The sequence below is a fragment of the Eublepharis macularius genome, chromosome 14 (genome assembly GCF_028583425.1).
Source record: "Eublepharis macularius isolate TG4126 chromosome 14, MPM_Emac_v1.0, whole genome shotgun sequence".
Lineage (NCBI taxonomy): Eukaryota > Metazoa > Chordata > Lepidosauria > Squamata > Eublepharidae > Eublepharis > Eublepharis macularius.
In genome coordinates, this window is record NC_072803.1 from 32,026,194 (window position 1) to 32,039,158 (window position 12,965).

General features: G+C 42.4%; 1 protein-coding gene across 4 annotated transcripts in view; it reads right to left on the reverse strand.

Annotated features, from left to right (window-relative positions):
* The window catches only part of BMP1 (bone morphogenetic protein 1), a 160,522-nt gene that overhangs the window by 20,659 nt on the left and 126,898 nt on the right, over positions 1–12,965 (reverse strand). For all 4 annotated transcript variants that reach the window (XM_054997757.1, XM_054997760.1, XM_054997759.1 and 1 more), the window contains 4 exons: positions 12,125–12,320; positions 11,321–11,446; positions 11,016–11,176; positions 9,670–9,850 (listed from right to left, as the gene is read on the reverse strand). In XM_054997757.1, coding sequence (XP_054853732.1) covers positions 9,670–9,850; positions 11,016–11,176; positions 11,321–11,446; positions 12,125–12,320 — 664 coding nt within the window. The remainder of the gene's footprint in view (positions 1–9,669; positions 9,851–11,015; positions 11,177–11,320; positions 11,447–12,124; positions 12,321–12,965) is intronic.

A 12,965-nucleotide genomic window follows, 5' to 3' on the forward strand; every position in this document is an offset into this window, starting at 1 on the left:
GTACAATAAAAACTCTGTTAACCAGCATCCATGGAGAACGAGGATTACTGGTTAATCAAATATTCCACTTAACAAATGTCTGTCCTGCAGCAAGAGGGGAGCAGCATCAAGGCGGCAGGAGCCATGTCCAGGGTCTGGCTAGGATTCAGAGCCCACTCCAACACCACCTGCTCATCACTGCTTAATAAAGCTTCTACTGCATTGCTTTTTTGTGGTTCCTTCGTCTTCCTATGTTTCTAGCCTGATGCAATGTATTACAGATGAGTTCACAGCAGCAATTTATTTTTCTGCGGAGAAAAGAGAAAAGCTATCTATCCGTTATCCTTCCTCCTCTTTGGAGGTTCTGATGATGTGCAAATGTATGAATAAATGAAACTACACTGAATCAAGTTATGGCCACAGGTCCCTCTAGTTCAGTATTGTCCACCCTGTTGTCTCTTCAGTGTCTCAAGCAAATAAAGGTCTTATCTGACATCTCCTCTGTGCGATCCTTTAGCTGGAGATGCCAAGACCTGAACCTGGGGCCTCCTGCATGAACGCAAATCAGATACTCTGTCTCTGAGCAACATGCCCAGCAAGAAGCCTTTTCTACCTAGAAGACCCAGTATTCCTGCCATCTATTGTTCTTTCTTGATTTCTTGCGAGCAAGCCTGAAAGTGGAACATCAACTGGTGCATCCACCAGCTTTTCCGAGGGCACAATCCAAGAAAACAGCCGATGCAAACATGCCCTTTTACTTCCTTGACTGCTACTGGTCTAGCATCTCTTCATAACAGAATCTATTGGAGTTCAGTAAGACATCATATTCTTAGACTTATCAGTAAATACTCTAATCTTTTAAAGAAATTGACTTGGCTGTAGTTCAGTCTCTGATGTGAACACAACTCAGCTATACCTACACCACAGGCAAACGCACAGATACATTTTTAACTGTGCACCCAGGCCTTAGAGCATTTAGATATAAGCCTGCAGCTGAGTGCATATTTGAATCCTGGAAAAACTCATAAAGCACAAATATGCACCCACTTTATATGCAAAGAACTACAAAATCACCAGGTAAACAGCATTACATAATGATGGCAGTAGCGAGCCCGAGCCCAAGGTATGACACAGCCCCTGCTTACAAATATGACATAGATTTACACCTGCCTAAACATTATTTCCAAGGTAGGCAATTAAAGAGAGGACCTTACCTGACTGCTGATTTGATGGCCCAGAATGTTGACAAGACTTCTTGATGTGTCATCAGTGAAGCACCAGACACCTGTAGAGCTTTCAGCTGGTTGTATATTCTTTGGTTGGTAGGAATGTTGCTTGCTTACCATTTCTCTTTACCCTGATACCCATATATCCTTGCTGGATCGCCATGCTTTACCCAGGGCGGCTAATTCTCACAGAATCCAGGTAGCCCTCAAATACAATCAATACCCCTCTCTCTTCCACCCACTGCTTTTTTTTTGGTGGCTGGCAGGGCAACCTATTGTGGTGAGAATGACTGATGCTCCAACCAGAATATGTATGCATATCAGAGTCTGGGGGAACATTAGCATATTTAAGTGCAAGAAGAGTTCCCAAAACTTGCTTCAGTTATCGTGGGTTACTAGACTATATCATTAGTACATGTGATTAAAAATGAGACTGAGACTATTTTGAATGAGGAATCCAGTTCTAGCTTGAGCCTGCTGATGGTGAATTGTTGATGGGGTGCTGTGTCCTGAATGAAAAAAGGCAGAAGGGAAGGAAAGGGTTTAATATATTTGCAAGCCAGTATTCTTCAACATCTGCAGCTAGACCTACCGTAGCCAACAGCCCCAATGTTCAAGAGGGGGCCAAATTTTTAATTAATATGTTCTACCTCTTTCTTTTTGAACGTTTTCACACACTAAGGCTTAATGTGGCTCTGGATATAATCAAGTTTGTACTATGAATGTAAAACCTACGCTGGCCAGAACCCTTCCTTGCATTACCAGTACCTATCCCTCTACTCTTTCTTCCGCATTAACAACAGTCAGGCCCTATCATGATTTAGGTCTTACACAGGAAAGCAAAGACTTCCTTCTTTTTCCCTATTCTACACACACAAGCGCACACGCACATCTCTTCTCTTAAAAAAAGAAAGAAAATGTGATGGTGCCACTGGCATAGTCTACATTAATTTGGCTGTGGCCCAGCCGAAAAATCAATGTTGCAAACAACAGCCCAGTTTACATGTAGATTTTACTCTAGACAACACATAATGGAGCAGAACCTTATGATTTACTAGCTGTCAAAAACCACAACAAGGTGTAGAGCGGCCACTGTGGTTCTCAAATCATGGCTATGGCTAATATCTTTTATATTGGATTGATTATTTTGATTTTAAGAATATGCAAACTTTTCAGAAGTTAGCTGGCAGTAAGAAGTTTTTTCTATACTGACAGCTTTCCGTATGGAGAACTGAGTTCACAAGGTATCATTTCAAGTCCGTTTGGGTCACTTGGGAGCTTCCAATGGTAAAATGTATAACCAGAAAGAAAATATAGCTTGTTGAATGTTTTGCATCTGTTTCCCATTTTCACCTACGCTGGCCCTGCCTGGCAACTCCTTTAGCACCTGTTGGGTGGCTTACAGAGGATCCAGACTGGACTAACCTGGGGTGGAATAATCCAGGCAGATATGCCTTAAAATTATACTGGCCAGCAGGGATCTAATAATCCAAAATTTCTATTCAACATCCTTAAAATCCTCAGACATGCTTATAAAAAGAGGTGCAAACTTTTCTTCCCTCTTATGACAAGGACAGAGAGATATCAGAGATCACCTTAAATAAGAGTAAAAATCCTCAATTTAAGTTCAGGTGCTGTCTATGAACTGTGGCCTTAGATACATTGCTGCTTCTAAACTTAATTTGCTTCCTTAAGGCACACTTCTGAGCTTCTAATAATAATAATATTCGATTTATATACCGTCTTTCAGGACAAACTTAATGCCCACTCAGACCAGTTTACAAAGTGTGTTGTTATTATCCTCACAACAATCACCCTGTGAGGTGGGTGGGGCTGAGAGAGCTCCTAGAAGCTGTTACTGACCCAAGGTCATTGAACTGGATTCAAGCAGAGGAGTGGGGAATCAAACCTGGCTCTCCAGATTACAGTCCTGCCACTCTTAACCAAACTGACTCCAAGCAGCGTGAGATGCAGTAAACAATACATAATACATAATGAATAAATGCTGACCAAAAATAGACAAATTGAGAGTTTTGAATATATTAAGCTGCCTGAAACTGAGTCAGACGAACGATACCTCTAACTATGCTCTGACTAGCAGCCATTGTCCCGCCTAAAATCCTATAAACTGGAGATGGCAGGGATTGAAATGGGAACTTCTAGCATATGAACCACATCACAGTCCCTCCCAATAATAGGCAGCCGCCTTATACTGGTCAGACCAGTGATTCACTCAGCTTAGTATTGTCCACTTTGATTGACTATAGCTATGCAAAGTTTCAGGCAGAGGTCTTTCCCAGAACCTGCTGCCCAAGAGTCTTGTAAGTGAAGATGTCGAAGACTGTAAGGATCAGGATACCCTTTTAAATGTATACTTTTTGTATAATGCCTAGCTTTAAGTGCTTTATAAGTATATCATTACAATTGGACTTGGGACTTTCTGCATGCAACGTCTGTGCAACAGCACCTCTTCAAGATTTGCCTAGGATCTGGCCAGATTGATGATATTTGCATTTGTATCCAATTTTGCTCTCTAAGAATCAGCCAATTAATTAAAGATTTATATCCTGCCTCTCATCCACAAGCTTCTGAGATAACTTCCAGAGAGAACACACAAAATCTCAGTCCACTATACAATTCAATAAAGCCATAAAATACTAAAACGCAAGAAAAATCTATATATGGTGTATGTGCCTGTCTGTCTTTATTGATCAACATCAATAAAACAATAAAAGCCTGCTCACAGCAATGGAAGAAAATGAACCAAGCAGGTAAACTAAAAGGTCTTGGTCAGGCCCCAGTAACTTGGAACATCAGGAAGCAGGCAAACATCTATAGGGGAGGACATTTTACAGGCAGGGTACCACCACAGAAAGGTTGTTTTCAAGTTCAGAGTTAATCTAAGCTTTATCAACAGAGCTTGGTCCCAATAAGAAATGCCCACCACACTTGGGTTGTGTTTCATGTGCAAGGGTTACTAGGTAAATAACAAAATGAGAAACAATACATTCTAAAACTGTGAAAAGGATCTGTGCTATAAGGTTGGTACTTACCTTGCTGTCTCTGAGATTTCCTTAGTTAAACTTATTCTGGGATGGTCCTTGGGCATTGTTGGTCACTCTTGATTACAAAATAGTTCCTGGGATACTTCCATGTCTTGCTTTGTTTCAAAAATAAAGCAAACATACCACACCCAAACCCATCCAAAGAACTCTTGGTCTGATTAAAAACGTTCTAGCTACCTGCATGAGAAAGCCATCTATAAGTAATGCACTGACCATTTGTCTGTTAGAAGCTAAGTTCTCCAGACGTCACAGGGTATGTTGGTGGCCTTACCAACTACTGAGGAAAATCCTCTCAGATGTGAGGGGAACATGATATAGTACCCACCAAGCCTCAGAAGTCAAGGAATGGCAGATTTTACTGGCTTTCCTATGATTTTCATAGACAGACGTTAGACACACCCATTAACTTTACCTCAAATCTGTGCCTAAAGTATGGTCAACTTGTCCTTAATTATATGGAAGACTAAATCAACTTGCCAAATGGCTACATGTCTACCATAGTGAGTCATCACTTAGGAAATGATTGTCAGTATCTGAGTAGAACACATTGAAAAGGACAGATGTAGGTATGAACTTAAACTCATTCCATTTAGCACACCGCTTTGAGCACGCTTATAAATCCAGCTGAGCTTGGCTGCAAAACAAGAAGCAGCAGCAGCAGCAGCTACTTTTAAAGCTAAGCACTGTCCGGGAAGGGGATCCTTTCCAAAGCAGGACTCTAACAACAATTAAAAAACAAACAAACCCAAAGTACCCTCTCAACAGTAAAAATTAGTATCAAAGAAGAACAAGAGGTGTAGGTACTCTCAAAGGTTTAACTCAAGATTTAAGGAAATTTCTTGTTATCTGTAAGTTTTGTATGCTCTAATATAATAAGAAAGGTTATTTTAATATAGTAATGTAATGACAATGCATTATTAACATTAAATAAAACTTGTCCCTCATGTAAAGATCTGCTCAAAACACACACATATGAGCCCATGAAACTGCCATACCATCAGACCATTGGTCCATCTAGCCTTATGGTGTTCACTCAGTCTGGCAGGGCTCTCCAATGTCTCAGTTAGAAGTCTTAGTGGCACATGCCAAGAAATGAGCTTGGGACTTCCTTTATGCAAAGCAGAATGGCCCCTTCTCATAAATACAGGACTTAATTTTTGAGCAGACTGTTGGGAGTTCTTCTGTGTTTTTCTATGATGTATTTCCCTTGATATCCCTGGAACTTTTGTCCATTATGCCAGCAGAAGCTGCCCAGTCTTAAATGAGTTTAGATGAAAGTTACTCAGGAATTCTTTCATTGCACGGACATGAAAGAAACAATACAACATGGAACACAAAATGACATAAGCAGGTAATGGTCTTCCAACATTCTCTGTCTTTTCTGAGCCTCTCCCCCATGTGCCTGGCTACACATGAAGGGAAGGGTATGTTCTTCTTATGCCTCTGGGGAAAACAATGCCGAGCTAGTCCAGAAAAGATAGGATTTCTCCCCACAATTGTCCTATATCAAGGTTGCTTCTTTTTTTTTTAACCACAAGTGAAGAGACGGAAAAGATGCCATCCAGCAGAGCAAAAGCCATGATTGTCTTTATATGCAACTAGAAAAGGAGAGTGCAACAATACCACCAGGTGCATAGCAGCTTAGAATGGAGACAGCAAGGGGGTACATTGCTAGGTCAGGCAGGACAGAGTGGGCAGAGCACAGAAACATCATAGCACAGATCGAGGAAGCAGCACATTTGCAAAGTTCAAATTCCTGGTGAGTTACTATACATTAAAAAGAACAGTGATAGAGAATGCAGTGCCCTAAAAAGGAGAAATACCACTCCAATTGAAAATTGAAAACTCAGTGTGGGCATTTACGGAATAAGCGAGATTGCAGCTAGTTCTGAACTGATCCTAACAGGAGTATTTTGATCAGGCTTTCTCAAAGTGGGGCATCTTGTACTCTGCCAAACACCTCTGAGAGATGGAGAAGGCAACAGGCTGAAATATCTATAAACGTGGCAAAGTAGGAAATAATAACAACAACATTCGATTTATATACTGCCCTTCAGGATGACTTAACACCCACTCAGAGCGGTTTACGAAGTATGTTACTATTATCCCCACAACAAAACACCCTGTGAGGTGGGTGGGGCTGAGAGAGCTCCTAGAAGCTGTGATTGACCCAAGGTCACCCAGCCGGCTTCAAGTGGAGGAGTGGGGAATCAAACCCGGTTCTCCAGATTAGAGTCCTGCTGCTCTTAACCACTACACCAAATCTAATAGATCCCAGTTTTGTGACCTGTACAATTTTAGGATGGGAAGCTCAGGTTCTGGGTAGATGTGGGATATCACAAGGAGTATGAAGCTTGGCCATACATTTTTGCAAAGCTGTAGTTGAAAGGCTGACCTGATCTCAGTTATCATTGAAGCTGAGTGATCTTAGTTTCTTTTTGCCCCTTAAGGAGAATGGAAGGAGAAAGAACCCTGCTGGCAGTCCAGGGCACAGCTAAGTCTAGCCATCCCACTGAAATGTAGATTAATTGAAGTCAATGAGGCTTGTGCAAGGCTCAGCTGTGCACTGCTGTGGCCATTGTGCGCCTCTCTTATTCACTTTCAACTAGTGCATCAGAAGAATGACTCAAGACAGATGCCTTGACAGGGAAGCAGGTGCCTAAATAATGTCATCTGTGCTGGCTGTTTTGTATCAGTAATTAAGTACGTATCACAGAGCAAGAGGCCAATTTTGGCAGAAACACTTGGCTCCATCTAGAAAAGACAGTTTGAAATAAAGGAAGGCGTATGAGCTGTCAGAAGGCCCAGACTGGCACCAAGCGACTATAAACCAATTATTCTATTCCTCGCCAGCTCTTCTTTTTCAAGGCAAAGAAGGTGGCATTCACATCACTCTGTCAGAATTTTGCAAGTATAAGCCAGCACAAATAGATCAAGGGAAACATGAGCTTGACAAAAGCAATGTTTGGGAAGGCAGAACACGCTAATCTTTGCTAAATAGAGATTATAAAGAGATGAACAGAATTATTGCCATGGTACCAAATTCAGGTAGTAGCTTAAAGCCACATCCACAGGAAGGGGCGGTGAGCAAATTAGGGATATTTGCACACAATCTTGTAATTATAAAGGACAAATGCCTTTTGGGGTTACATTTGTCTCAAGTGAGTTTGTATTAACACCCGTTAGTGTAACAGCAACAGTATTTGAACTAATGAGACCTGAAAAATGACTAGTTGTTGGCTGCTTCAGCTCTGGGAATTGCTATGTGCTGTGGAGATGGGAGGTGGAATTATTTCAAACTCCTTTTTCAGACCCCACTACCAGCTTCCTACTATGCCATCTGACCACTTTACATGACAGCCAGACAGCAAAGGGTGCTGTTTTAATACAGATGAGCAGAAATGTTGCAACTAGCCTACATGAAAAAGCTTCCACCCCACCCCCCAACCAGGCTAGCTGCATGATTAATGCCAAGCCATGTTATAGACAGTGCTACGCAAGAGGTGATCTTTGCAAATCTAGGAACAGCTCTGAACGAGTGTTCTAACAGATATTAGCTAAGAAATGTTGGCTAAATGTCCTAACAATCACATCCCTCCCTGAGTGTTAGTTTATTGTGCAGAGTGCAAGGCTTTGTGGCTGTTCCCATGTACCCAGAGATATCAGCCAGGGATGGTGCAAAGTATTTTGATACTTTCTCCCATGCTGAGCCCAGCCAAGTCCACTCCAAAGCAAATTCCCAAAGCAATGTCTCCAGAGCTCATCTTGGACGCAGCTGGCAGAAGCACTGATCTGTGAGCCAATAAGAGGCACAAACCATGCCTGTCACCTTCTCTCACGTTGCTGCCCCCCACCAATTGTAACATCACAAGCGGCTGCTTGGGTCACTTGACAGTGAAGCACTTTGTTTGCTGCCGTATTGTTCAGGTCAGTTCTCCACATCAGATGTGCAACCAAGTAGGAAACTTTGGAAGGAGGTGTAGTTTGTAAATGATACTCATTTCCAGACTAACTGTGGATAGACACCATTCTTTTTTTTAACAGCAAATGTTTATAATGCTAATAAAATCAGTAGATCAAGATCTACTGATCAGTCAGAGACTGATTTCCCACCTTATGGTTATTATCGACAACGGTCCACCAAGGATGGAAGACATTTTATTTACTAGCTTCCAAAAATGTAACATCTGAAGAGAAACTGATTGCTCACGACTGGCTCTATCATACTGGTGAAGTATGAATGAGGTGTGTGGCCGTTGGGACAGAAATCTGCACAAAATATCCGAGAAGATCTTTTTTTCAAAAAGAGTTTCTGATAATCCTTCCTCAGTCTCCTCAGTTAAAACACTTATTAAAATATACTTTCTGCACCTTATTAAAATATACTTTCAGCACCTGTTCATATCTTTTGGCTTTGTGCTCTCTCTCTCTCTCTCTCCTTTGCTGGAGAAACAGAAGGGACACCAATACTAAGAACTAATAGGATTGTTTTAAGTATTCTTTTTGGACTATTCCTTAAATAGAAATAAGCTTCACTGAATTTTCTATGTAACACCCTTAATCCACCGTTCCATTGAAAGCAGTTGGCCTAAATCACAACTAAATTTAGCTGTATTAGGGCCAACATGTTCAGGGCCAGGGTACATTGCTGTCTTTAGGAAATACTTAATACTGGTTATATACTTCCAATGTGGATTTATTCCTGCCAGGAACGTTTGTATATCGCAAACTTCCTTGGTTTGGAGAAAAGCAGAAATTATAGCTACTATGTCATGGTTTCACAACTCAATGTACTCACATACTACCTATGGTCATCGGACAGTACTTAATATGAAACCAGTAGGGAATATAAGCTCTTTAGGCGACCAAAAATATCTTCCTATCACCGGTGTGGTATCAGCAACAGAAGTTTTCCAGGTGATGACGATCAATTTACTCCTTTGGAAGTGCACACACAAAAAAGGAAGAGAGACACCTCCTGCCATTGGTAGTATTTGGTCACACATATGGAATGCCTGCAGGTTTAAAATAATTTTTTCAAACTAGGGGTTCTATTGTGATTCTGGTCAACATTTGGGTCAGATTCTCAGTTGAAGTAAACTACAGCAGCTCTGTTAAGGCCAAAGAAGATGTGCAGCCAGTTATAGATCAGGGGAAAATGGCCGTATTCTTACTGGCAATTTACTTCTCAGTGCAAGATAATTGCCTTTCTCCAGGGAAGGCAACTGGCAGAATGAAGCTCTGACTTAAGGGATATTATGCTCCCTACTGGAGGAAATTAGGGACTGCACCCTCTAAGCACAGGTAAGTGTACAAAGGTTTAGTGCTGGAATGAGAAGCAGGGGGGGAGGGGGGCAGGGAGAAGTGTCCATGCTTCAAGCAGGCAAAGCCAGTTCTACCTGAGAAGAAATGAGCCTTGAAGCCCTTTTTGGAGACGGTGTTGTCAGACTTGAACTCTATGCGCATGTTGTTGTACTGGGAGGTGATCACATCAGGCTTTTCTGCCCCACAGAACTTGCCATGTAGCTTGGCCTCGGCGTTGAGCCCACTGCGCACTTCTACAAAGTCATACTTACATACCTGCAGGAAGACAGGCACCAGTGGCTGAGGGATGTTTGTAAGGCAAAGCCAGACAAAAGTGGACAGAACAAAGAAGCAGATATTACATGCAGGACCATCTCAAAACATTCTGACTCATATGGTGGAAAGCATCTCAACCTCAAGGAAGGTAACCTTTGAGAACCATGTTCATGTTCCCTTGACGTGAGAATTGTTTATATACTTTTAATTTAGAGGAAAGCAAACTAATTTTTACATTTATAATTATGCACAATGAAACAACACACCTTGACTTCCCTCTTCTGACCACTCAGTCTTTATCAGAATCTAATCAGTAGTAACTGCTCACAAGGCAACCATCTTGATTCAAGAATGCAGCACAGCCTTTCAGGTGGCTTCCCCAAAGTTGCAGCGTTATCTTCTTAAGGATGAACAGTTATGTGCCTCATTCCTGGGTCTCAGAAAGCAACACAAATTTCACAAGTACCCTCTACTTCTGAGTTCCAGGCAATGCACAATCCAAGAGAACTCAGGGCCAAACTAGAGGCGCAGGTTTTAAAAGACACAGACCCAACTAGAATTCCCTGCAGCCACACAGCAGCTTTGGGGAACAGCTGTTAAAAAAAAGAGAAGCCCAAATGGCCTCAAAATACCTCTGCTTGGGGCGGTGGGAGAGGCTCCTCTCTTCCCCCTCAAGCCATTCCCAATGTCAAAATAGCATGGGGGGAGTCCCCCCCCCCATTTTACTGCTCCACGTGCACGGAATACTCCATGTGGAGCAGAAAAAAACAGGAAAAAACCCTCCCTCCCCTGCTATTTTGACACAGGGAAATGGCTTGAGGGGGGAGGGAGGAGCCCCTTCTGCACCCGCTGAAGGATTCTGAGGAAAATTGGGCTCTCTTTTATTTTTTAACAGCCATTCCCCAAAGCTGTTGTGTGGCTGCAGGGAACCCAGACCCAACTCTTTAAAAATCTGCATGTCTAGCTTGACCCTCAGACTAATATCTCTCACACATACACACATATACACACAGGGTTTTTGTGGAGATAAAATGGAGGAGAGAGCTCTGTATTTACTGTGAGTTCCATGGAGAAATGAAGGGGTAAGAATGACAGGCAAACAGATGTCCAGGAGAGGACACTGAAGTTTGAGGAAAGGAAGTTCTTTTTAAAGTCAAGTACTCACATCATTACCCTCTGTTTCAAAGAAGTCAAACTGCAGGGATATACGGTACTGTACTGGTGCCACTAGCTGCCAGATGCAGTTCTTGTTGGGTGGGTATTCTTTTGGCCACCCAGGGCTTGTAATGGAGCCATTCAGTTTGGTGAGGAACCCACCGCAGGCAGCTGCATGACAGAAAACCCATCAGTCTCAGGCCTGAAAACTATCACTGGGCATTGCGATATAATTGTTCATCACTATGACTTAGGAGTGACCAACTTTCTGCCTTGCTGACTCAAGCTGAGCAGCTTCATTCTCAATATACTTACCCTCACACCTGCGCTTGTCTGAGGCTAATTCATAGCCAGGGTCGCAAGCACACTTGTAGCTGCCCAGAGTGTTCACGCAGCGTTGCTCACACCCGCCATTGTTTGGTCTGGAGCACTCATCCATTTCTAAGAACAGACACAAATAGGAAGTATCTCAGTAGGTGACTTGCATTTCTTGCCCCATCTAATTCTACTTCAGCGGTAAAACCTAAAGCAGGGGCAACTGTTGTTTCCATTTCATATATATGCCCAGTGGCTCACAGAGGAGGCTATTTAGAAAGAGAAAAGGGAGAGAAGGCCTAAGTCTGCAATCCTGCGAGGAAGAAAAGGATGACCATTATCAATGTCACTGTGCAAGATGAGGTATCTTCTGTGGAGACAAAAGAAACCAGTTCTAAGGTTAGAGTGGAGCTTCTTTCAATCCAACTTTTTTACAAGCTTTTCCTTGTGAAGCCTGCCTCCTAGTGGCCTGAACTGGAACACATGCACCATCTGGACCACCTGCTTGGTTAGTATGATGAAGGCTGCAAGGGTAGGCCAGGTATCTTTCAGGCATCCTTTGCTTTGAAGCCAGGGTCTTCTATCCCAGACCAAAGTTTGGATAAATCAATCCACTGGATCACACAGGGATGAGGCTAACACTTAACTCTTTTTTTGTCGGACAAGCATAGACACTCATCTCTCCAGCAGTCTGGCATCTCTCTACTCTTTGGCCCAAGGACACCCAAAGCTGAAGTCATGCATGCTATCTTCTAAGCTCAGTGCAATGATACACAATGCAATCATACACATGGAAAGCAATACCTTTGAAGAAATTAACAGCAAAGCCAGCCTTGTTAATGGACCCATCAGACACAAACTTCATCCACAACTTGTTGGAGGTGCTTTTGATGTCGTCTGGCTTGTCATAACCACAGTACCTTCCAATCAGATTGCTTGACTCTGTGTTACCATCCCGGATCTCCAGGTAGTCATAAGCACAGCTGTCATGACGCTCAATCTGTGGGAGTGGCAGAGAAAGACAGGGTAGAGAATAGTGAATATTCATGCAGTGCTGGCTAGAACATATATTGAATCACACAGGGACAACCAAATGGGGGACTATCAGCTAAGGCTATTCTCAGCCGTATGCTGAACTTGTTTTACTTTTAGTGTGGCTGAACTAGAAGGGACATTTGGCATGATTCTCACACAATGGCAAATTATGGTTGGTCATTACATATTCAATCCTGTTTTATCCTTGGGCTGTCATGGTTATTTCGCTCTCATTCTCATCCATGGTTCAGAAATTAAACACACTTGCTTTCACAGGAAAATATAGTTTGTGATTAAGTGTGAATCAAAATCAATGGTTTCATCTTTGCCCTCCAAACCAGAATGATAAATCAGAGTAGCTTGGAACCTGGATTTAGAGGGGGAGAAATAGTTTGTAGTTTGAAAGCAGTGATAAACTGTGGCTTGGTGCTAACATGGAAAGGATTGATTAACTGGCCATGCATGAGGGGAGAGAAGTGAACACACAAGCCTGAAGACAAAATAATCTAATCCTCATAACAACAAACCGTAGTTAGCAGCTACATGTGAGTTGAGATACTGACTCCCAACTATCAGTAGTCCCTCCATTTTCGACCTATTTTGGAAGAAG